At 34.2% G+C, this 26,854-nt stretch overlaps 1 protein-coding gene across 1 annotated transcript in view; it reads left to right on the top strand.

The window, feature by feature from the left end:
- The window catches only part of LOC150100673 (rho guanine nucleotide exchange factor 17-like), a 425,511-nt gene that overhangs the window by 262,068 nt on the left and 136,589 nt on the right, over positions 1–26,854 (top strand). The window contains exons 10-12 of the mRNA XM_090401857.1: positions 7,057–7,175; positions 17,369–17,478; positions 22,999–23,090. Of these exons, the coding sequence (XP_090257983.1) occupies positions 7,057–7,175; positions 17,369–17,478; positions 22,999–23,090 (321 nt within the window). The remainder of the gene's footprint in view (positions 1–7,056; positions 7,176–17,368; positions 17,479–22,998; positions 23,091–26,854) is intronic.

The following is a 26,854-nucleotide window of genomic DNA, read 5'->3' as shown; positions in this document are numbered from 1 at the left end:
AAAGCCTCATTGTGGGAGGTCCTTCCTAAGAAACACAAAGTCTATCAAGACTCATTGAAGGGAGGTCCTCCCCCTAAGAAACACAAAGTCTATCATACCACTCCTTGAACTTATTGACCGTTCTCACTCTCACCACTCCATCAGGCAATGCATTCCATGGTTCAACCACCCTCCATGCAAAGAAACCACTCCTCACCCTCTTGCTCACAGTTTCCTTTCGTATTTATGGCCTCTTGTCATCACTCCTTCCTGCTGTTCAACCAAACGAAAGAACTCCCCAGTGTCAACCCTGTAACCACCTCTCAACAGTTTAAAAGTCTCAATCATATCACCTCTCCTTCTTCTATCCACCAAACTCTGCAGTCCACATTCCCTCAGCCAATCCTCATAACTATCATTGTACAGTCCTGAAACCATCTTTGTTATCTGCCTTTGTACCCTTTCCACAGTTAATTTATTCCCTTCAAATCCTGGGGACCAAATCTGAGAACAATGGTCCAAGTGTGGTCTGATCAGGGTCTTATACAACGGAATGATAACTATTTTATCTCTGCAGGTCAGTGTCCTTTTCATTATTGTAGCAATCCTCTGTGTTACCTTTGCCACCTTTGCAACATGTCCCCTAAATTTCAGGTTTCTATCGATCATCAACCCCAGATCTCTTGTCTCCTCTACTTCCTCCAGTATAACTCCTCCCATAGAATATGCAGTGTCCTATCGATGTTTCCCAAACCTCAAGACCTTACATTTTGCTGCATTAAACTGATACCCCATTCATTTGCCCATCTATCTAGCTTATTCAAATTCTCTTGCAGGGCTGCTGCATCTGCACTATTACTAATAATCCTTCCCAGCTTCACATCATCTGCAAACAACTGAATATCCCCTTGCAATCCACTGACAATGTCATTGATATAAAGATTAAATAATATAGGTCCCAGTACTGAGGGCTGTGGGACCCCACTTGTAACCCTCTGCTTCCTTGAAACTGCCCCACCATACACAACTCTCTGATACCTATCGGACAGCCAATCCTGAATCCAGTTGACCAATCTGACATCCAGACCCATGTGCTGCAACATAAATATCAGCTTATCATGTGGCACCCTATCAAATACCTTTGCTAAGTCTAAGAAAATGGCAGTATATACCTTTCCCTCATCTAATGCTATTGTAACTTTATCATAAAAGGCTAGCATATTGCTAAAACAAGAGCATCCCTTCACAAATCCATGTTGAGTCTCATAGATAATAGTAGAAAGAATAGTGGGTTAACTAGTTTTGGCATCTGAATTTAAGCACTAGGTTAGAAACAAAACAGTGGGTGAAAAACAGGAAATCACTGATATGAAAATTCTATGAAAACTTAGAGGATTTAATTTTTTATAACATCAATTGACAGAACCATATTAAAAATAAAGACAGAAAAGAACTTGTCTGAATATTATTCAAGAATATGTAAATAGAGTTAATCCTAGGTGTTATAAACATTTAAATTGAATAAATGTGATTCAAGAGGAGCAATATATATATATATATATATATATATATATATATATATTTATAAAAATAAATTTAACTGACTAGAACCCGAGAAAGTATAACAAAAACCTTTAATACATCACAACTAGTTTCATCGGTGATCCGACTTCTTCAGGTGAGAAATAAAAACATAAGACATAAAATAACACGGTAAAAAATGAACTTTACAGCTTAATAAAAAGCAGAATAATAACAGTCATATTTGAATAGGTGACCGCGTGCTACCGTTGGCATGAGTAGAATGTGTGCGACAGCTAATTTTTGAGCGCCAGTACTGGATTACTGCGCTATGGGAATCGGGTAAATTGTAGCTAAGATTATTGTTTAAATGTGAAGGGTCCAGAACTATTTCTTTTGATTCGATGATTCTTCTTTCGAATTCATCCTTGCAAATATATAAATTAGTAGTGCGTTCCCAATCAACTTGATGTGGCTGTTCTTCAAGGTTAGAGTTTGCCGAGAAAAGGACATGACTGGAAAGGGCGCTCGCTCGTGCTCTACTGTAGGAGATGTCACGTCTATTCAAATATGACTGTTATTATTCTGCTTTTTATTAAGCTGTAAAGTTCATTTTTTACCGTGTTATTTTATGTCTTATGTTTTTATTTCTCACCTGAAGAAGTCGGATCACCGATGAAACTAGTTGTGATGTATTAAAGGTTTTTGTTATACTTTCTCGGGTTCTAGTCAGTTAAATTTATTTTTATAAATGTATACATCCCGAGTAAATCCTAATTTCAACAATATATATATATATATATTGTACTGTATTTGAATATGTATATATATATATTTGTATATATGGCTGGTCACCATATATATATGTATATTGTGTAGAGAAAAGCTAAGATTTAGATGGTCAGTACATTTAGGATTTCCTTAGGAGGTGGCAGACAAGATTATAAACATTTAAATAGAATAAGTGTGATTCAAGATGAGCAATATATAGATTCAAATACAGTACTATATATATATATTGTACTGTATTTGAATATACATACATATATATAAATACAGGGTGGTTCAAAATTCCATGTACAAACTTTGAGTGGAGGTAGAGAATATCAAAGTCAACCATATTCACATAGGAATGCATTACCAGAAACACCACCTGAAGGTACTAACAGGGACACAAAGATACAGAAATAACACAAGGCAGTAAGTAGTGTAAAAAATTTATTAGGCAAAACTGAACAGTTTAATAGTAGTTAGATTCATAATATGGTTTCACATCATTTGCTCAAAGTTACAATCATTAGCAGTGATGCATGCCTGACACTGACGATGCATTGATTGCTGTACATTTTTGAAAATACCTGGAGTTTCCCAAATATTAGCAGCGGCGATGCAGATTCTTGCCACAAGGTCCATGTCAAAGGCAACAGGCGTTTCGTACACCGTGAAATTTTCGTACTTTAAGGGTTCCCCACAGAAAGAAATCGATGCTCGATAAATCAGGTGAGCATGGGGGCCATGCGACAGGTCCACCACACCCAATCCATTGAGCCCTCAAAGGACCTGTCCAAATACTGATGCACAGAAATGCCAAAACGGGCTTGAGCCCTGCCGTGTTGGAACCACATCTACCGATGCACAGTCATTGGAACATTGTTCAGTAAATCTGGCAGAACTTCTTTCAGAAAGGTCCGATACTTCTGGGAGTCCAGTCGGGGGGTGGTAACAGTTGTGGATCGACTAAACAGTCATTGATGATATCTGCCCATACATTAATGGCAAAGCATTGTTGTGCAGCATTTGATTGCACAGTGTGTAGGTTCTCATGGGTCCACACATGAGCATTGTGGTGATTGAAGACTCCTTAGCGAATAAATGAAGCTTCATCCATGAACAAAACAGAAGTTTGAAAATCCGGGTCTACGACACTTTTCTGCAGAAACCATGTGAATTCCACACGTCGAGGATAATCTTCGGCCATCAGTAACTGGACCGAGATACTCCTATAGCAGAGGCAACGGCACATGTGCTTGTCTCTGGATCATTGTCCATCGCATGCAACACCTCTTCTTCCATGGTGGGATTTCGCATCGATTGTGGCTGCCCACTATCATGCCTGCAATCCCTGAATGATCCATAGTCACAAAAATTCTGATGCAAATGCGCAAACATTTGGTGATGCGGTACACGTCTGTTTGGGTACCTTTCGCGATATATTTATACAGCAGCTCATCCATTATCATCAGCTAACCTGTAAACGAGGTGCATGTCTGCCATCTGAGCGTTCGTAAAACGATGCATGTTCTTCGTATGACATCGAAAACTTTAATGAGGAAGCCCCAATTGCTCACTTGGAGTGCTGGCAAACAGTGCCACTTATCACTTTCGGGGCATTTCTGAATCATGCTTTCCTATGTGAATATGGTTGATTTTGATGTTCTCTACCTCCCCTCACAGTTTGTACATGGAATTTTGAACCACCCTGTATTTATATATATGTATGTATATTGTATATGTGTGTATATATATATATATATATATATATATATATATATTCACACACACTGTACTGTATTGAATATGTGTGTGTGTAGTGGTTGAGGAAACAGTGAATAAGTTAGGGTTCATTGATGAGCATTACGTTTGTTAGCGAGAACCTCCTGTTCATTCATTTCTTAGAGATGGTGATAATAATAATTAAAAAAAAAACGACTAATAATTAAAGCCTGGTCATGTTATATCAAGTCTAAGGAAAGGCGAAAGGCATTTTTTTTTTAAATTATAATTTTTAATAGACTTTTGAAAATCAAAAATTTTAACTTTTGATATTTCAATGCTGAAAAGTCAAACTAATTCCTTGTATGATTATTCTATTCTGTTTTTTTAATCCTATAGCCAAAAGTTTGCAGAATCTGAAATGAATGTAGGGGTTTTAGGTTCTACAATCTAAATACTATTAAAAAAATTCACAAAGCACATCAAATTATGAATATTTTTCAAGGGATTATGTAAGAAATTTAAGTTAAGAAACTTTTTGAATCATTTTATTCAAAAAGTTTCAAATATTCACTAAATGAATGAACCACACCTTGATAACTAAATCTTAGACTAGTGTTAAAACATAAGCATTTACCTAGCAACCATATTTATATACCTTTAAATTGGGATTACTTTATGCTGTTCTGTTTACATTTAGAAAATCACCATACCAGCCTATTATTATGAATGGGTAAGTTAACTGTATATTTTAATTCTAAAGATCAACTAGAATCATAGAGTAGTTGTCACAAGTCAACATAAAAAAAAAAAAAATGGAAAGAAGGAACCCATTGGAACAGAGCTGAAACAAGAAAAAATGAAATTAAAAATCATTAGGTATATTAGTGGACAACACATTATTTAAAAACATTGTGAATAATAAAGATAAACCAATTAGGGATGATGTATAGTGTGTTCATCTGTTTTGTAATTAATCATCATCAGATGTTAAAGAATATAGTGATTGAGTGAGAGAGAGAGAGAGAAATAGTCACTGAGTGCTTTTTCATATATGAAATCACTGGGATTGGCTGATAGGTAGTGGGCAGGGTAATTATGTATTTTTTTTAAATTGCCAATAAGATGATGGAATGCATGGTCTGAATTTTATTACTTTTGGGATTGTTTCTAATTGTGATTTAGTTGAAATTTACTCTCACTTTTTTAAAAGTCAATCATGCTGGAACCATTATTGTTCAGCTTGTACATTAATAACATGGAATGGGTCTAAACGGAGATATGCAACTGTATGGATGATGCAAAATTGAATCAAACAAATGAGGATTCAGGAGCTCTTGGCCTTACAGAAGGACTTGAATAGATTGCATAAGTGGGTCAGCGAGTGCAAAGTGTAAGGTTCTGAAATTTGGTAAGCACTGATAGGATGCAAAGTATACACTTGGCAAAGAAATAAATTTTGAAGGGAGTAATGGATGGTGGACAAGGATCTGAAGTTTAGAGATCACATTGTATAAGTTATGAAGTCACTGTATTGGATTATGGCAATGACATGGAGGACTTGGATGTGCAGAAATAAAGAGGTCATGGTTCCATTGTATAAAGCGTTGATCAGATCTCATTTGGATTATTGTGCATTGATTTAGTCACCTGGTTTTCATTGTAGAGGATATATTAGAAAAGGTATGGAGAAGATCCACCGGTCTTTGGAATGTGGGATGACAGATTGAGGGAATGCAATTTGCAAAGCCTCAGGGGATATGATTGAGAGATAAGTTGGTTAGGGATTGTTACCAGGTTAATGGGAAGAAATTTTTCATATAATGGGAGAGAGGAGGATAGAACAAGAGGCCATCCCTAACAACTGTATAAGAAGAATATGAGCAAATGAGTGGTTATTTGCATGGAAAAAGAGTAGAATACATTGTCTGAGAGTGTGGTGAATGCAGACACATTGAATGAGTTTAAAGCACAGTTTAATGATCTTGGTGTGTGACAGGGTGTATCTCCTATGATGCATCTTTTGGTTCCATGGTGGTATGGCATTAATAATAATAATCTTTAAACACTCAGATTATAAAATAGTATTCAAATCAAGCTATAATTTAAAAAATCTTTTCAGAGGTAAGTTTACAAGTCATAATGGTATTTTTCAATGTCATAATGTTTATCATTTCCCATGTCAAATAGGATGTAGTGCCATATACAGGGGGGGGTCCACTTTTCTAAATTGGAACACCAGATTACTGGGATATTGAGACTGCAACATTCCTGTACCTAATTTCTTCAGAAAAAGGCAACTGGAAAAGCAAACCTCATTTGAAAGAATCTAATAAGGATAGCCAAATAATGGGAATAGCAGTACAATGGGAATAATCAACAATTCAAAAAAGTGAGCTTAAATGATGCCTGTCAGGATCATTTGCAATTAGAACCAACCCAACAACAATTAACTTTCATGGGCTACACATTATTTCATCTAATTGGCAGTTAAATAAAGTTATATATCATTCTGCCCTCTATCTATCAGCGAGCTTCAGTGATCATGTTTGATACCATTGTATATAAATAGGTAGCACAGCTCATTTATTGAATCTGTTTCACTCTCTCTTTCATTCTTTAACATCTGATGATGATTAAAATATGAAATGGACTGTCTCTGTATTGGAATCATTCCCAAATGGTTTGATCTTTTTTTGTGTTTTTGCATTTTTAAAATATGTGTTTATCTACTAATATACATTAATTCAATTTTTCTTTTGTTTAAGTTCTATTCGATTTGGTTTCTTATTTTTATTTTTTCATTTAATGTTGACCTATGATAACTACAATATGACTTTAGTTGATCTTTTGATTTAAAAATGTGCAGTTTAACTTGCTATTCAAAATGTTAGGTCTATATGGTGGTTTCTATATTTTACACTAGCATTCTCTATTTTTAAACTAGTTTGAGTATTTAGCACCAACAGGTGGCTCTTGAATTTCATGCTTATAGTTCACTTTCCTAGAAGAATTCTAAATTCACTCAAGTTTTTATTTATTTATTTATTTTTTAATGTTTAGCTAATATGGATGACCGGAATGTGAAAAAAATTCTAAAAGAAATTGAAACCTTAGAAGAGGATATTGCTCTTTTGGGAAGGATAAGTGATATGCTGTCAAGTCTTAGCTGCCAGCACCAGGTAGTAAAATATTGTTATTATTACTCTTTCATGGACTCTCCAGACTCGTGTGAGAGGTTCACTTCAACTTGCACAATATCAGTCATGTGGTGCCTTAAACTTATTCCGTCCACCAATTAAACAAAATATCTGCTTCAACATACTTGTTTATCACTCTTTTATACAACTTTGAGAGGGAAAAATTACCTCTTGTTCTCCTTCTGATACACACTAGAAAATCATAATTTTCTAGTGTATATCTTCAAGAGAAGCACATGATGCTAAGATAGTCCAAGACAACTAAAATTTCTTTATTAGTAGTTTCTGCCAACATCAATCATGTGGTGCTTTAAACTTATTCTTCCAGGTTAATCTGCTTTTAGTCAGGTATCCAGTATTGTCAGTACTTATATTTTGCTCTTCTGCTACTAATTCCATCTATTCATCTTGATATTGATGATCTTACTCTGCTCTTTTTTTGCTTCAAATACCTCATTTGTTGTTAATTTCATCTCTCTTTCTGTTTAAGTGACCATGCCATCTTAAAGGAACAGATTCATTTTAAAAAAAAATTAATCTTACATTTTGGTATTCTAATTGTCAGCATGTAAAAACAAATGGAGAATGTTAATAATGCTAGCTTATTTTCCTGTAACTTCATTTTTAATATGATTCTGCATTGGTGCTGTTCACTTCCCAAATTTTCCTGAAAACTCCAGTCTCTGATTGGCTGTTTTATTTTTAACTCGGAGTTCAAATTGGTTAAAATACTGTTTTGTATACTACCAGTTTGGGATTTTGACTAATCTTGCTATCTCCTTCCCTCTCTCTCTCATTCTATATAAATTTGGAAATTGTTGAAATGCTTTACTTGTTGCATAGATTCTTCAAAATACAACATCTGCATAATGTATATAAACCAAGCATAATACAGTGGTATCTCGCTAATCCGAACCTCTTTTGTCCGAACCCTCCAGTAATTTCGAACTGTGGTTTGAAAGAAAAAAAAGTTTTATTTATTACGTATTATTATTTTGTGTACAATTATTTTTATTTAATAATTATTTTAACTATTATTATTTATTTTATTATTATTACAGTACAGTATTTTTTTATACTGTCGATTGTATGGTTATACTGTACGCCTATTTTGATTTATTGTGTGTTCACGTTTACTTGGAAGCTGTTGAACCTGAAGCAATTCTAGTGTCATAGAAAAAACCGTGGCCATCTAGAATTTACCAAGATAACTACAGTGCTACACCAAAAGAGGAAATTCAAAACGTGTATAATTTGGTTAAAAATATAAATCTAGATGTTGAAATTTCACAAACAGATGTTGCGGAATGGATTACAGGTAGAACCAAAATTGAATTCGAAATCAAAACAGATGCTGAAATTATAAATATGGTGCTACAGAATGAATTAGAAGACAATGATGATGATAAAGAGCTCGAAGAAAAAAAAAAGTAAAACATGAAAAGGCAGTTGACAGTTTTAATATGTGTATAGAATGGGCAAAGCAGAATGATACGCCATTCCACAAAATTTTATTGCTAATGCAGCTCTGAGAAGAAGCATTTACGAAAAACGTTTAGCTTTCAAGAAGCAAAAGAAAATCAGTGACTTTATTACAAAGAAATAAAAAAACTTTCTTGTGTTATTTGGTGAAACTTTTTTGTTTGTGTACATGCAATTTTATTAAATCATAATCCTCAACAATACAGGTACATACAAACTAAATTTTTTACCAAAATAAACTTGTGTACTTTATTGTTTTTTAAGTTTCACGTTACAGTACAGTAGCTTTTTTTCTATCAGTTACTTCATTTATTTTCAGAATTAAATTGATGTACCATTAGAATCTGATTATTTTTGTCTTAAACGCTAGTTATTGTTGTCTCTTGGGTGAAAATTTGCTAATCCGAGCTTTTCTATAATCGAACGAGCATGGTTTTTATTTGTTCCGATTAGTGCGATACCACTGTATATAAATTGCATAAGGGTATGATGAGAAAGAGTCAGGGATAGATTTTTTTTCTTTTCTTTCTTTTTTTTTTTTACATGGATAGTAATAAGTGATTGGAATAAATATATTGCCAGAGAGGATTGAGCAATGGTGCAGACTTCTGATTTGCCTGAGTGATATATTTAAACCTGGAACATCCACTGAAGCCATATTTCATATTTATTTATTTATTATTTATTATGAAATAAATGTTTAATATTTATTTTGATATTTTTTATTTATTTATTGTATACTTGAATATGCATGGGCACATTTGAACTTACCATGTATTCACTTTGAAGTTTGTGAATACATGGTAGATTAATGACTTTATCATGATATGTTGTTGTTGTTGCATCAGTTGTATGGACCTCTCGCAAATTGTGTTTTGAATCAATGAAAGTCTAGTTATAAAATTCATATTATTATCTTCAATCTTGAGATCAGGATTAATATAATATGATCATTCTTTCATAAATGTGATTATTATAGATAATGAATGACAGCAGAGAATATCATATGACCATATCTTGCATTTGATTTAACATCAAATTTTCCTATACATCTTTCAGTTCTAACTGCTGACATACATCTTAAACATAAGATGTCTATTGCTTACTATAAATACCCCATTTCCAGATATAATTTTTTCTGATTTTTCACTAGGCATCATAGAAAAGGATATATGTGGAATTACAAGGCTGGTGGTTATTAAAAAACTAAGGAGACACTTGGAGTTATAGCATGGAATGAGGTATTCAACAGGAGTATGTAAATTCTCTGTGTGGGAGCTGACCAAAATATATTTAACACCATTAATGCATGAATGTATTCCAAAGATCAAAAGATTGAATAAAGTAGGTGTCAGATGGATGAAAGAAGGGATTAAGCATGAAATTTGGATGAAGAGGACACTGTGGAGGCAACACAAGATGAATAATGGGCAGTCAGTTTCATGAGTGGTATAAAGAGAATGCCAGGCAGGTGACTTGGTTTGTAAAAACAGCAAAACTGCACTATGAGGAGAAATTAGTGAATCAAGCCAAGAAAACCCCTAGAGAGTTTTTCAGATATGTGGCAAGTAGAACAAAGAATGAACATGGTAGCATGATACTCATTCTTTGTTCTACTTGCCACACATCTGAAAAAAGAATGAGTATGGTAGCATGATATTAATGGATGAAGATTGTGGTATTCCACAATCTCCATCCTCATCAGGGTGAAATCATGAGAAACTCAAGTGTGGAGGAAAAAAGGGGAGGATGGCTTAATTCTGAGTGAAGGAGGTATATGAGGAAATTAATAAGCTTGATATCAATAAGGTGATAGGATTTGATAACATATCTTAAGGGAATGTTCCGGGGAATTGGCAGTAGCATTGGTATGCCTGTTTAATGAAAGTTTTACAACAACACATACCAAGTAAAATTGTTCCACTGCATAAAGGTGGTGAGAAGGCTGTGGCTACAAATTATAGGCCAATCTGTATATCTGGAGTTGTGGTTAAGGTATTAGAGAGATTAGTGAGAACTTGGATACAGAAATTGGTTGATAACAGTGAGATGGATCAATGGCTGGCTGTCAGATAGGGATCAGGAAGTTGTGTATAGCGGTGTAATATCCTGAAAGTGGAGAATCACTAGTAATATGCTGCAAATTGAACAACAATGGTGCAGCCATTGTTGTTCAATTTGTATATTAATGATATTAGGATAGGTTTAACTGGTGATATGCAATTGTTTGCAGATGTTGCAAAATTGGGGAGGACAATGCAGAGTCAAGCAGATGTTATGGCCTTACAGGAGGACTTGAATAGATTGTATGAATCAGCAGGTAAGTGGAACTATCAGTTCAATGTTGCAAAGTGTAAGGTTTCAAGATTACAAAGTATACTCTTGGTGGGGAAACCTTGAAGGAGGTAGTGGAGATGAGAGATCCGGGAGTGGTGGTTATGGACAAGGAGCTTAAATTCAGGAGCCTCATTTCACAAGTTGTGAAGTCATCACATCATTACATTATCCAGTGTGACAACTTCACATCAGAACATCATTACATTGGATAATGGCAATGATTTAGAGGACCTTGAAGTGTAGAAATAAAGAGATTATGGCCTCATATTGATCACTTGCACAGATTATATTGATCAGGCCCCATATTGATTATTTGGACAGATTATGTTACTGAGTTTTCATGGTGATAACAATATGTTAAAAAGTGTCCAGAGAAAGTTCACAAAAGTCGTAACTGGTCTTTGGAATGCAAGTACAAAGACGGACTGAGGAATGCCAATTTGCAAAGCGTCATGGATATGATTGAGATATAAATTGAGCAGGGATTGTTACCAGGTTAATTGGGAAGAAAGTTTTATTACAATGAGAGAAGAGATAGAACAATAGCCCATCCCTGGAAATTGTATAAGGAAGGTGTGACCAAAGGAGTGAGGAGCAGGTTCTTTGCTCTTTGTGAATGGAATGCATTGCCTGAGTGTGTTGTGAATGTAGAAACATTGAATCAGTTTAAGGCATGATTGGATGAGTTTTGTGTGTGATAGTGTGTACCTCCCATGATGAGTCTTTGATTCCATGGAGTTCTGATGTTGATAATAATGATATCATAAAGTATATGAAAGAAAACCCTGCATGGATTTGAATGCTTTACAACCAATTTGGCTTTACAACCAATTAAAATTGACAATTGCCTAGAAATCTTGTAGAGGATATATACTACAGATATACAAGAAGTTGTATGTATACAGCATATCATTAGAGATCCACTTTCTGCAAAATCACATTTGGATTTCTTTTCTCCTGCCTTGGGTGATGCTTTTGATGAAAATAGTTAAAGATGACATTGGTAGATAGGAAAATTCACATATATATACTTTTAGGAAATGAAAATAAGCATTCCAGTGTGATTTTGATCCTTGAAAAATTGGAGGATGATACTGAAACTTTAAGCTCATATTCAAATTCAGCATTTCATAATTGATCAGATTTGCCTACCTTTGCTTCAAAGCAGTACAAAAATTTTCAGTTTTTTGCAGAGCATTATGTTTAAACTCAAAATGGTGTGTCCACTAAAACTAGGAACCTGGAATGTCGGAACCATTTTTGAAGCAGGTAAGCTAAGAAACACTATCTAGGAAATGAAAAGACTTGGGATTTTAGGAATGAGTGAAGTTAAGTGGCCAGGATCAGGCAAAACTCAAGTTGATGACATGACAATGTATGACTCTGGAAGTAGTGAAGACAATCATCAAAACGGAGTTGGAATAATAATAAACAAAGATGCCAATAAGTCACTGTTGACTTTCATCTTCTACTCAGATAGGATGATGTTATTAAAACTGAAAGGTCAACCACTAGATATCAATCTTATACAGGTCTATGCCTCTACTGCTGACAAGAATGATACTGAGATTGAAGAATCTTATGATCAATTAAAAGAACTAATGAAAAATACAAAGAAACATGATATTAACATTGTCATGAGTGATTTCATTGCTAAAGTTGGGAAAGGTAGAAATGGAGATATAGTTGGCTAACATGGACTGGGAACAAGAAATGAGAGAGGAGACTGTCTTATTCAATTCTGCCAAGAAGAGGAACTAATAATCACAAACACGTGGTTTAAGCTACCACTCTAAAAGCTATATACTTGGCGATCACCACAGGATAATAATGCAAATATAGTCAGAAACCAAATTGATTACTTGCTAATTAATCAACAATTTTGAAGTTCCATAAAGAGTACAAAAACCTATCCTAGGTGGATATTGCTTCTGATCATAATCTACTGGTGACAGAGTTAAAACTAATGCTGAAAGCTATACTTAAGAAACATCAACAAAAAAGGTTTGATCAAGGAAAGTTAAAAAACCCAGAGAAAAGAAAAAAACTGAGTCAAGATCTGAATCAATCACCAACCTTAATGATGATGTGATGAGGGTTGATGAATCATGGGACAAATTAAAATCTTTCTTCATAGAGAAATGTGCCAGTACCTTGTGCTTTGATAGAGCAGTAGAAACGAAAGATTGGATAAATGACAAAATTATTTCTCTCATGGATCAGTGCAGATCATATAAAAATCATAGTCCAACAAAATATAAAGAGGTTCAGAAAATCATTAAAGACAAGATCAAAGAAACAAAAGAAATCTGGATGAATGAAAAATGTAAAGAAACAGAATTTCTACAAGAAAAGCATGACAGTTTTAATCTACACAAAAAGCTGAAAGAAACCTCAGGTATATTTAAGAAAAAAAAACTATGTATCTTGTGAAACCAAAAGGGAGAAATAATATCCGAAAAGGATGATAAAAATACAATAATGGGTGCAATATACAGAACTCATTACTGATAACAGATAAAACCAGAAAATAATTATGAACAGATGGAAGGTCCATGCATTCTAAGATCAGAGGTGAAATATGCACTGAACTCAGCTAAAAATGGTAACGCCTTCAGCTACTCCCATTTCTATATGGGGTTGCTGTTTCTGATGAGTCTTCTCCACTGGTTTCTATTGTAGATTGCATCTTTGTCTAGGTTTTTCTCATCATCATTTTCAGATCTTACACTAGATTATCTTTCCACCTCTTCTTTGGTTTTCCTCTTCTTCTTCTTCATTGTATTTCCATCATAATGATACTTCATCGATCATATTTTTCATTTTTCCTCATTACATGTCCATACCTTAAGTACAAGGCATGTCTTAAAGTACAAGTCATTAGGAAAAAGAAAACCAGGACGTCCTCTTAAACGATTCAACGATGACTTCTAAGGCCGGAACAGGCCATGCTAGGCCTAAATCCTTGATACGCATGATGATGATGATGATGATGACATGTCCATACCATCTTAATCATACTTGTATTTTGCTTGTAATTGTAGTTACCTTTACTGTACTTCTGATGTGTTCGTTCCTCACCTAGTCTTTCCTGGTTACTCCACACAGTCATTGAAGCATCCTCATTTCTGTAGTTGGCAAAGACAACCCATGATGTGAAAGAGGTGTATACAAGCTTTATATTGGGCTATCTACATTAACAGCCAAGGTCAGAAGTGTACAACTAAATAATGTACCAAGAAATTATATACATGGTTTAATCCTTTATCCAAGCGTAAGCAAACAAAGTTTGCTTATGTCAGTGGGAGCCAGACTCAGAGGTAGGCCTGGCTCCCACTGACGAGAGCTCAATAAAGTTCGAAACCAGTCTGGATAGTGACCTTTCCCATAATGCATAGCATTATATATACCCATAAGGATATGTGCTTTGCATTATGGGATACTAAGGCAAGTGATGTGAAGTTATTAGCTTATATATATGAGTTGCCTCAGCCCTGATTATATTTCAGGTGCAAACTTTGTTTACTTACACTTTAATAAAGGATTAAATCAATTATATAATTTCTTGCTATCTTTAATTTATAGTATAACCAAGTGGAAAACTTCCAACAACTAATTAATGTAGTTATGCACCTTTCTATTAATATGGTTAATTATATCACAATTTTTGTTATATACTCTTAATATTACTTTTTTATTTATTTATTAATCACTAAAGAAATAATTGTCACTTAAAAATCTTGGTAAGAAGAATTTTTCTGACTGCTTCTCCATTTCTTTTTCCTAGCAAAAAAGTTTACAAATGAGCAACAGTCGTGAAGATACTTTATGCACAAACTTTGTTTGCTTATACTTGGATAAAGGATAAACCCAGAATATAATTTCTTGGCATCTTTAATTTAACATGCACATGTCATGTCTATTTTCTTGTAATTTCATAATGTTTTTAAATTTTCCTACTCTAGTCTGAGAATTCTTTAATTTGTTGACTGTAGTTTAATTAATACATTTATACTGGGTAGAAATAAAAACTCACAGCAATCTTGATCTCAGGTTCTTTAAGTGTAATGAAATCAGCATGGGGTAGGATAGATTTATTTTAGGATTTATTAGATTACAGTAATTAATGACAATATTATATTAGTATATTTGAATTACTATAAGGTGTAATATGTGTTCAGGTGTAATTATGGAGAATGGCAAATATAAGAGTGAGTGAGAACGGGTGCAAATAGAAATACTTTCATTACTGGCAAATTAAGTATTAATAATTTACATTTATGATATTATATATTTGTGTGCAGTAAGTCACTGGGGTTGACCAGATAATATGTGATCCAATAAATGTGTAGACATGCATATTTGCATTTATGATAGTCATAAAAAAAACACCATTTATGAGGAGAGAGAAAGAAATTTCTTTGCAAAATGTGATGCATATATATGCATCATATTGGCACATGATATATATTGGCAGCTTAGTAAATAACTATAAAGAAGGGATTATCCAATGAAATGGTGGTTCATCAAGGCACAGCAGGAATACACATAGGTTGATGCAGCAGGAAATCATCTTGTACAGTTTGTTGTGCTTGTTATGCATATTTATTTCTATGTTTTGTTTATATTTTGCTTTGTTTTCTAAGAATTTTATTTTATTCGCTGATGGTCAGCATACACTTTTTACATAGCATTGTTTACATAAATAATTTCTGATCACCATCAAATTATCCACTCTTTCTCAAATCCTACCATCATTGAACAAATATTTTCTTTTTGTAAGCAGGTTTTCTATCTTATCAATAATAGATATCTTGCTTATGCTGGTATTTTATTGGAGATTAATGGATGTAGTCTACTTCTTAATATACATAGAAGGATTCATCTTTATTCAGGAATAAATGAATTTTTACTTACTATATGTAATCTTTTCAAAACCTGGAATGGAAATGTCACTAAAGTGTAAAAAAATATCCCATCTTCAATAGGCACTATAGTGCAGCAACAAGAAAAACAGATAGTTTTATTGTATCACTAAATACAATACAGAGACATTTATAGTGTATGGACTATATTTAGTGACACATAGTGTAATTACAGATAATTGGATCAAAATGACCCTATATAATGAAAAACACATCCCTTCCCACGCACACTATGCTGAATACATACAAGCAAAACAGTTTTATTGTAGCACCAAACATAGTATATAACTAAATACATTTGTACTAGCATTCTTCAAATTTTTGGTTGCCAAACATATGTTGGTAATTCCTGTTTGGAATGCAATTGTTGGGTACAGCTTCAAAGCATATTATTAAGAGACACCTCTAGGGAGTCAGGGACTCATCAAGGGAAGTCACATACTACACCACCAGCTATCATATCATACTTGTTCTTGAATTCATTCACACTACTTTTACATGCAACATCCAATAGCAGTTCATTCCAATCATGCACCACTCTATGAGAGAAAAATCAAGACCCCCCTCCCTTCTTGGTGACATTCATTATCAGATTCCAAGGATGCACTCTTATCCTTTTCCTGCCCTCCATTAAATGAAAAATTCCATCAACTAAAATTCTATATGACCCTTTCAGAAGTTTGTAAGTCTCAATCATATCGTCCCCTCTTTCTCTTGTTTGGTAGTGTCTGCAGCCTACAAATTCTCAATCTGTCTTCATAATCAGTATTCCACAATCCTTATATAATTTTTGACACTCTCTTTTGCACTCTCTCCACTGTATCAGAATCACCACGGAAACCAGAATACCAGACTTGCATGCAATAGTCCACGTGAGGTCTTATCAAGGCCTTGTCAAGAAGCAAAATGACTTCCTTATCTTTGCATGTCAGGGTTTGTTTCAGCATTGCAACTATTCTGTGGTTGTATGTACAGTTTTTGGTATATGACCCTGAACTTCAACTTCCTGTCTACCAAAACTCCAAGATTCCTAGCCTCATCAGTTTCTTCTAATATAATCCGACCAATATAATATGAAATTGGATATGTAAAGTTTCTAAAGCATATAAAGATGTATGTGCATACATATAAATTACTTGAAATCAGTTTGAATTGCATTTGAGATTTTCATTATCATTAAGACAGTTCACAAATGCTAATTTTACAAATAAAATTCTACCAAGAAAGTTGAAACTGGCATGTGGTATGATCTTTGTGATAATGCTCTCACCCAATTTGGAAGGGACATACATATGGAAAGCCAGTTCCCATAGTCAGAGCAGTGTGGCATGCTGCCAGTGTGAATGTGTTAAGAAAATCCTCTGTTATTCCTGCACAAACTTACTACCCATTGTCCTGAAATATTATACTTAATAAGCCTTTCAATTTCAGGTCTTGGAGGAAGCTCTTAGAGATGTGTTGGGAAATGTTAGTAGACAGTTGGTTGAAAGACAAACAAGCAATACTCATCTTCTCACTATGGAATTAGCTATTACAATTCAGTAAGTTAATACTGATTAAGACAAGATATATTTAAAATATAGAAATGTCAACTTTTTTAACATTTCAGTATTTATATAATTTTTGATCTTCTTATTATTATTATGAATGTTCCTCCAGGGAGTCCAAGGACTCATTGAGGAAGGGTCCTTACGACACATACTTAATTCCTTATCATATCTCTCCTTGAACACATTTACTGAAAACACTCACAACACAGAAAGGCAGGTCATTTCACACACACCACATGATATGAGAAGAACCTCTGCCTCATGTGTTTTTTAATCCTTTGTAAATTTCCAGAGAGTTTTACCTCCACCAGTCATAATCTGCAAATCCATTTGTGTGTGTGTGTGTGTGTGTGTGTGTGTGTGTGTGTGTGTGTGTGTGTGTGTGTGTGTGTGTATTGCAAGATCCCTTTATTAATTTATATGTTTCTATCATATTTTCTCTCCTCCATTAAAAGAAAATGCATTTGTTGAAATCTGTTGTGAATGCTTATGACTAGTTAGTGCCATCTGAGCAGAAATTCAAAGTACTCCCATTGTTTCATTTGGAATTTATTCAGTTTACTCTAAATTTCAAATGAAATTATTTGATATAGGAATAAGCATTGCTTGAATCAAATATTATTACATCACCAAATGAATTATTAACTGGTGATGTAAACTAAACTTTGTAACTTACCCACCTTCAACTTGTTCTCATTGGTCCTAAAACAGATCCTTGAGGCACATCATTACTAATGACTTATCTCTTATGGGATATTGCATCCCCATGCACAACTTACTGATACCTATCAGACAAGAAAATCTCAAAGCCAATGTATTAATCTAATATCCAACTCCATCTGTTCTAGTTTAACTATCAGCTTATCATGTGGCAGTCTATCAAAAGCCTTTGCAAAATCTAAGTATACTACTGTATGTCCATCTCCCTTGTCAAATGCACCTGTCACCTTATTATAATAAGTAATTACTTAAACATGACCTCCCTTTAGCAAATCTGTGCTGCCCATCAAAGAGAATGCTACTGTTGTCAACTCAGTTCTGGAGCTCATTTCTCACTAACTTCTCCAATATTTTAACCACAATACCTAATACATAGATTGGCCTACAATTTGAAGCGTGAGTTATGTTACCTCCCTTATGAAGCAATACAATCTTGCCTTTCTTTTGTTCATTTGGAACTTGAACTAATGTAAGATTCATATTAAAAAAGCTGTGCTAAGACAGTTGTCAACTTCCTGGTGCATTCCTTCAAAAATACCTTAAAAACATGCAGTGATGTATCATATAACCTGTGATATATCAAGTCCTACAGCCTTATTAGTATCAACACTTGGTTTGCTCACACTTGGATAAAGGATTAAACTAAATTTATTATAGTCTAACCAAGTGAAAAATAAACTTTCAACATCTTTCTCTAAATCCAGAGTAATTTAATAAAAAGGTGGCACGCCTTTTGGCAAATCTTATTAGGTAAAGATGACCTCGCTATTGCTTCTGCCTAGTATCTCCACCTCTGGGCCTGGCTCCCACTGAAGAGACCTCAATAAAGGTCAAAACTAGTCTGGGTGGCCCTTCCCTTAATGCATAACATTACACATATCCACAAGGAGATGTGTTTTGCATTATGAGAGATACTGGGATAGGAGTGATGGTATCTTGCTCCACCTTTGCAACGAGTTGCCCGGTGTTGTACTACCTTACCCCAGTCCTGAAGATATTTTCAGGTGCAAACTTTGTTTGCTCACAGTTGGATAAAGGATTAAACTAAATTTATTATTATTAGTATCAAGTTTACTCAATTCTCCATATACCTCTTGTTCACTCACAGTCAGTCAGTCTCTTCCATCTTCCCTTTCCACTCCACTCAAAATCCTCATGATGTCATATTCACAAGGATGATATACCTTGTGATAATAATAATAATATAACAAGAATGACAATAATTCTTTTTAAGTTTGATGAATTTAACTAAATTGTTATACTATTTATCTGGAGAGCTCCTAAAAAATATGCTTGCTTGTTTAAGCCATCCCTGATTCAAGGAACATTGGGATTTATTAAAGAACAAAGAATGTGGGGTATACTGACAAAAATAGCAGAGTGCCATGTTTATTTTGGCAGTGCCTCTGCAGCATGACATTTCATCATATTTGTTTATGGATTTAAGCCAATACAGAATATATTTTGGTTTACAAAGTCCAGATTGCAACTCATATGTTCACAGTCAAAACAGATACATAATAATTAGATGCATCACAAGAAGGTGAGGATTGGACATTAGGTCAGAAGTTGAAAGTTTTTCCACTTGGTTATACTATAAATTAAAGATGCCAAGAAAGTATATTCTTGGTTTAATCCTTTATCCAATTGTAAGCAAACAAAGTTTGCACATTAAGTAACTTCAGAACTGGGCAACTCGTATATAGAGGCTAATGACTTCATATCACTTGCTTACTATCCAATAATGCAAAGCATATATCCTTACAGACATGTATAATGCTATACATTATGGGAAGGTCACTATCCAGACTAGTTTTGACCTTTATTGAGGGTTCATCAATGGGAACCAGACCCAAAAGTGACACCAAAGTTGAAGCAATGCAGAAGTCATATTTCAATATACTAGTAGCCAAAAGGTGTCACCCCCTTATTAATAAAATACTCTAGATTAGAGATAGATATTGAAAGCTTTTCCACTTGTTTATATACTATAAATTAAAAATGCCAAGATAGTATATTCTCGGTTTAATCCTTTATCCAAGTGTAAGCAAACAAAGTTTGTACATGAAGTAACTTCACAACTGGCAATTTGTATATGGGTGGTGACCCTTCCCATAATGCATAGCATTATACATGTCCATAAGGATATGTGCATTGCAACGTGGGATGCTAAGGCAATTGATATGACGTCATTGACCTCTATATACAAGTAGCCCAGTCGTGAAATTACTGATCACGTGCAAACTTTGTTTGCTTACACTTGGATAAAGGATGAAACTAAGAATATAATTTCTTGGCATCCTTAATTTATAGTATACCCAAGTGGAAAAACTTTCAACATCTATTTGTAATCCAGAGTAGTTCAGTAATAAGGTATGATACCTTCTGACTATTTGTATATGGAAATATGACTTCTGTGTTACCTTGATATCACTTCTGGAGGGGCGGGGGGCAGAGTTTAGAAGGATTAATACCCTTGGAGGTAATGGATGGCACTGCTGTAGCCAATGAAGTTCTAACTGAGGCTCGGCTATTGCTGTTACCCTCTTGCCATGATCAGAGCTTTAATAACTCAATAATACCTTATCCCTACACTGTCCTCTACAGATAACGGGGAAGATGAAAAGCATTCTTGCTTCGCCCCTTTAAGTCAGTCCTTATAAGGATAAGATCGCTTCTGGGTCTGGCTCCCACTGATGAGACCTCAATAAAGGTTAGAACTAGTTTGGTTTCAACATTTACAAGGTGGTCGTCCTCGCTCTACCATGGATCATGAAGACAGATTTCTGGTTATAACAACAAAACGTAATTGTTGCACCATGGCAGGTCAGTTTGCAATTCGGCTCCATTCAAGCACAGGTACATGGATGTCTTTACAAATAAACTGTGGAAAGTAGGCCTTTACACCCATGAAGGTTTGTCATTTGTATCCCTTTATGCATAGCTCATCATAGAAGAGCACATTTTCAGTAGTGTTATAGCCATAAAAAAGTACATTAGTGTACTTTTTTTACAGATGAGTCGTTTTAGTCTTTCCTCCAATTCTAGATGACACTTGATCTACCATGAGAGTGGTATTGCTTATTGTCACGAGAATTCTTGAAAGGTGGTGCTAGAGTCATGGTATGGGAGAGGCATTATTCTTAATTTATGCACCAAGCTACAAGTTCTAGAAAAAGGGACTATGACTGGTGAATGATATAATGAATTCTTCGGTGTCATGTTTGATTGTTCCATGGTGCTGTAGGCAAAAAATTCATTTTTTTGGATGAAATGCCACACCACATTGTACACAAGCAGAGTAGATACTTCTGGAGACCGAGGATATTAATCAAATTGAGTGGCCAGCATGCTCCCCATATTTCAATCCACATAGAACATAACAGGGACACATTACTGCTTGAAATTCCTCTCCAGGAAACAAACAAGGCCTTATCTTTGCTCTGAAGGTGGGGTGGGCCAATTTTCCTCAAGAACTCCTAAATCACTTGGTACAAAACATGACACAACATTGTGAGAGCTGCATCACAGTTTAGGGTGGATGTATTCTATACTGAAATGCTCTCTGCTAGTGGCAGCCCGTGAAGTTTTAAGTGGAGATGCTGCCTATACAAAATTTAAAAAAATCATTCTTTTTTTATTAATTATTTATTAATAAATAAATCTGTAGATTTATTTATTAATAAATTGATTACTGATTAGGAAAAAAAGAATTTTTTAAAAATTATTTTGTATAGGCAGCACCCCCACTTAAAACTTCACAGGCCGCCATTGCTCTCTGCATAGTTTACTGTAAGCACTGTACAATAATTCCTTAACTATGTCCTTAGGAAATTTGTATCTTTTGCCAAAAACGTACTGCAATTTTATTTGTATGAAAAATATAACACATTTTTTGTGTAATACAATTTATTAGTATGCTGACAAAAAATTTATGTCCACATTTGGTTGAACTCATGAAAATTTTTTCATATACAGGTAAAAGTATAGTTTGTCCTTAGCTTTTGGACACCAGTGTATGTCTTTACAGCAAGGTATCCTTTTGTGTACATTTTTGTATATGGTTTTTGACTTGGAAATTCAGAAAATGAAAATTCGTAGGAAATTGAGGCAAGGGATCTTAGAATAATAATATGGTAAGAGGGAAAATTCAAGATGTGCATTGCAAAAATAGTGAGGATGACACAATGAACTGTTGCACTAATGTGAAGGATATTGAAAGGCATGTGTTCTATTAGTATATTGAGAAAATAGAGACAAGAAAATATTTACTCCATCAGTTTGATCAGACAATATCTGGACAAATGTCGTCATTGGAAAAAGTTTATGACTTTGGAAAAGTTTAAAATGAGTTAGAAGATATCAGGATTGTGAAATTTTAGTGTAATGATAGAAGAAATATTATATGCAAACATATATGCATGTTGAATGAAGCTGACTAGATAAATGACAAGGATTTTTCAATGCTTATGAAAGGGCACAAAAATATGATATCTTGGAAAATTGTGTGCAAGTTAGCAATAAATTTATTTTTTTATTTTTTAATGAGGTTTGTGGGTTAAGTAAAATGCATTATGGAAAAGGTTGTGATTTTAAAGAGAAACTGTAAATGAATTGAAGATGTGGTATGACAGGCACTGAAATAATATTCCAAAATGAATTGTATGATCCTATTAGAGATCTGTTAATAATAATTATAAATTTCAAAGTACACTTTTCTGGAGTGTAATTTATTTTATTAATTAATTAATTAATTAATTAAATTTTATTTTATTTTTTCCCTTGTTCTAGGGAAGGAGTTGAAAACTTAACAGTTTTATTTCCAACACCAGAAAGGAGAGTAACCTGGGAAAGTGCCTTTAATGAAGCCAGAGAAAAATTAAGTAAGGCACTATTTATACATTACTTATGAATGTTTCATGTACAAGGATAACCAAAACGTTTTCAGAATTTTGGCATTTCTGTTTAACACTTCATAACAATTACAGTTGGAGAACATTATTCAATAAAATATCAGTTATCAGGTTCTGAGGTTTTGAAAATTCATATTATTGAATTCCCCCCCCCCCAACTAAGTATCTAAATCCCTTTATAATAGCAGACCCTTGGAGATGAAAATTCTGTAAATTTTTCTCTCAATTGACCTTATTGTTAAATTGGCCTCTGATTTTAGGTTTGGATTGTGGAAGTAGACACCTACTTTTCACTTTAAGTAACAACTTGTTTGATGAAACATTTGTCTAGAGGTGAGCAGTATGATGCTGAACTCATTTTCTGTATAATATTTTGACAGTTTTAAGTTAAGCACTCTAGGAGCTGTACTTTTGCCTACGAAGTGAAGCTGTACGAATTGAAGCCTTTGGCTCTTCATTATAATTAGTAATTTAATAGGACACCTCTTGGCAATTCTCATAGAAGGGATGTAAGTTCTGTTCGCTACAAACTTGGTATTAACTAGGTCTACCTACTCACTGATGAGACCTCAAAAAAGCTCGAAACCGGTCTGGGTAGTGACCTTCTCTCATAAAGTTGAACAATAATACAGCTCCTAGGAGTTAAGTTCACATTATGGGTAAATATCAAGAATAGTGATTGGAGCTTGCTCCACCCTTTCTATGAGTTGCCTCAGCTTGCACTACCTTCAAGGGTCAGTTGCTGCACTATCCAGGTATTTGCTTACGCTTGGAATTGCTGAACTTTATATAGTTTCTATATTCGGCATGAAACTCTTTGAGTTTCTTATTCGGCTAAGAAACAAAATGAGATAACATCCCTTAACTTAAATATGTTCATGTCGCTGAATTGAAGCCTTTGGCTCTTCATTATAATTAGTAATTTTGACAGTTTTTATTGAATGATCCCCTAAACTAATAAAGATGATTCCATACAGTTTCCCTTTGGGCATTGTGTTTAACCAACAATCTACAGCTGTTTGTGGATGGATTAGCATTAATGACTGGATTTATTGTGATGGTTTCAATTGAAAGTGGATGCCAGAAAAGAAGTTCATCTTTGAGAATGATATCACTAGATTTAAACTTTCCGAATTTTCCCTTCTCTACTGCATCTTGGTCTTTGCCTTTGCAATTGTTCCAGACCTCTTTGGCTGCAGTATGCAAAGTAAAACTCAAGAAAATTTTCTAATTAGATTATTAGGTTTACTCATTCTGAACAATAAAAAATCACTTAAACATTAAATATTAATATTTCATATACAGTTTTATTTGTAAAAATAAGGCTTTCTTATTTTTGTATATCACATATATATCACACTGTGAGATTCCATGTGAATTGTTTTTCTTTACGAGTACATCTAAAAACAGTGTGTAGCTATTCTTTTCAAAGTTCAGTGTAAATTGTATCTTGTTGTGAATTTCATTCAGATGTTGTAGAAACTGAATTCTTCTTCACCATATTGTTAAACAATGAGCATGTTATTGACAAAGCATACTCACAGTTGTGGATTGGCTTGCATTAGCAGAAGCTGTTTGATCAAACCACCCATGCATATACATATTACACATCTTCTTCTTCTTATTGTGCTATCTTCTATCGAAGTTCAGCGACCATCTTGGTGAACAAACTGCGCTCTTGTGCTAATCTGAGCAGTTGTGCACTGCTCTTTCCTGTCCACGTCTTGATGTTGTCAAACCGTGATATTCTTTTTCTTCCTCTAGTTCCTTTGCCACCAATTCTTCCTATCAAAATAGTTTGTAGAAGTTGGTATTTGCTGTTTCTCATGATGTGGCCAAGATATGATGTTTTTCGTTTCTTGATTATTTGTACAAGATGTTTAGCTTTGCCATTGGATTTTAAGACATCTTCATTTGTAATTTTTTCTGTCCATGTTATCTTTAGCATTCTTCTGTATAGCCACATCTCAAAGGCTTCGATTTTCTTGATGGTTGTCGCCTTCAATGTCCACGTTTCAACTCCATAGAGCAGAATAGACCACACATAGCATTTCAGCATTCGGCATCTGACTTCCATGTTTAGGTCTTTATTGCAGAATAGTGTTCTCATTTTCATGAAGGACTGCCGTGCAACTTCAATCCTTGTCTTTATATCTATTTCTGGATCCCACCGTTCATTAAGCCAGCAACCAAGATATTTATATCTTGACACTTGATCAATATTTTTCCCATTGAGTGTCAGTTTCATTGATGAGGCTGGATGTTTGCTGATGATCATGTATTTTGTCTTGTTGATGTTTATATTTATTCCCATTCTTTGGCTTTCTATGTATACTCTGTCAATGAGTTTTTGGAGATCCATAATATTATCTGCAATTAGCACGGTGTCATCTGCATATCGAAGGTTGTTAACAATCTTTCCATTTATTGTGATTCCCTCTGAACATTCTTCCAATGCTTTTTTAAAGATTACCTCTGCATATATGTTGAACAGGAGTGGTGAGAGCACACATCCTTGTCTCACTCCTCTTTTGATGTTAATATCACTGGTGGTAATGTTGTCTAATTGAACGGTAACTGACTGATTCCAATACAGATTTGTTATTAGTCTTATGTCTTGTTCGTGTAGCCTTATTTGTTGAAGGACTTCTATTAAGTTAGTGTGCCTGACTTTGTCGAATGCTTTTTCAAAATCTATGAAACACATAAAGACAGATTTCTGTTTTTCTATGCATTTTTGTATCAATATTTGGGTACAGAAAAGGGCCTCTCTAGTACCAAAACCATTTCGAAAGCCAAATTGTGTTTCACTTAGAGTTTCTTCACTTTTTCTATAAATACGATTCTGAATTACTTTCAAAAATATTTTTAATGTTTGGCTCATTAGACTAATAAGGTGGAAGTCACCACAGGAATTTGCTTTGGGTTTCTTTGGGACAGTGATAAATGTAGATTTGAGCCAATCTGATGGAAATTCATCACTTTCATATATTTTATTAAATAGTTTTTCAAGAAGTTTGATGTTATCTGGTTCTATTAATTTTAAAAATTCTGTTTGCACACTATCTGGTCCACTGGCTTTTCCTGTTTTACTTGTTCGTATAGCATTCTCTATTTCGCATTTCATGATTGCTGGTCCTTGAATGTTATCTTTTATATTTATAGGCTTCTGTCTAGTATCATTGAAAAGTTCTGTTACATATTTTATCCAAATCTGTGCTTTATTCTCTTCTTCTAGAACTATTTTTCCATTTTCGTCTCTTAGAGACACTATTTGCTTTTTCCTCGGTTTTCCAGAAATTTCGTTGATTTTCTTATACAGATTGAAATTATCATGTTTCTTCTGAAGCAGTTCAATTTCAGTACATAAATTTTTCATCCAATTTTCCTTGGCTTCTTTTATTTTTTTCTTGATGATGTTATGTGTTTCTGTATACCTAGCAAGGTCTTTGTTTTTGTACATTCTTCTTGTATCAATAAGAGAAAGAATCTCATCTGTCATCCATTCCTGTTGTTTTATATTATTCACATAACCTACTTCTTCAATACTTGTTGTTACGATGGCATTCTTTAAGCTATTCCAAAGAGATTCTACACTTTTATTTTCTTCTATGTTAATCTGTTGTAATCGCAGGTTAAGCTGTGTCTTGGCACTTTTATTTATGTTCGGGTCTTTCAGTTTTTCTACATCAATTTTCTTTTTCTTCTTTTGTGAATTTTTAGCTGATTTTAAT

Source organism: Typopeltis vanoorti, chromosome 12 (genome assembly GCF_054136105.1).
Source record: "Typopeltis vanoorti isolate ZY-2024b chromosome 12, IOZ_Tvanoo_1.0, whole genome shotgun sequence".
Classification (NCBI taxonomy): domain Eukaryota; kingdom Metazoa; phylum Arthropoda; class Arachnida; order Uropygi; family Thelyphonidae; genus Typopeltis; species Typopeltis vanoorti.
The sequence above is the reverse complement of the archived record's forward strand: the minus strand, read 5'-3'. Positions and strand labels throughout refer to the sequence as shown.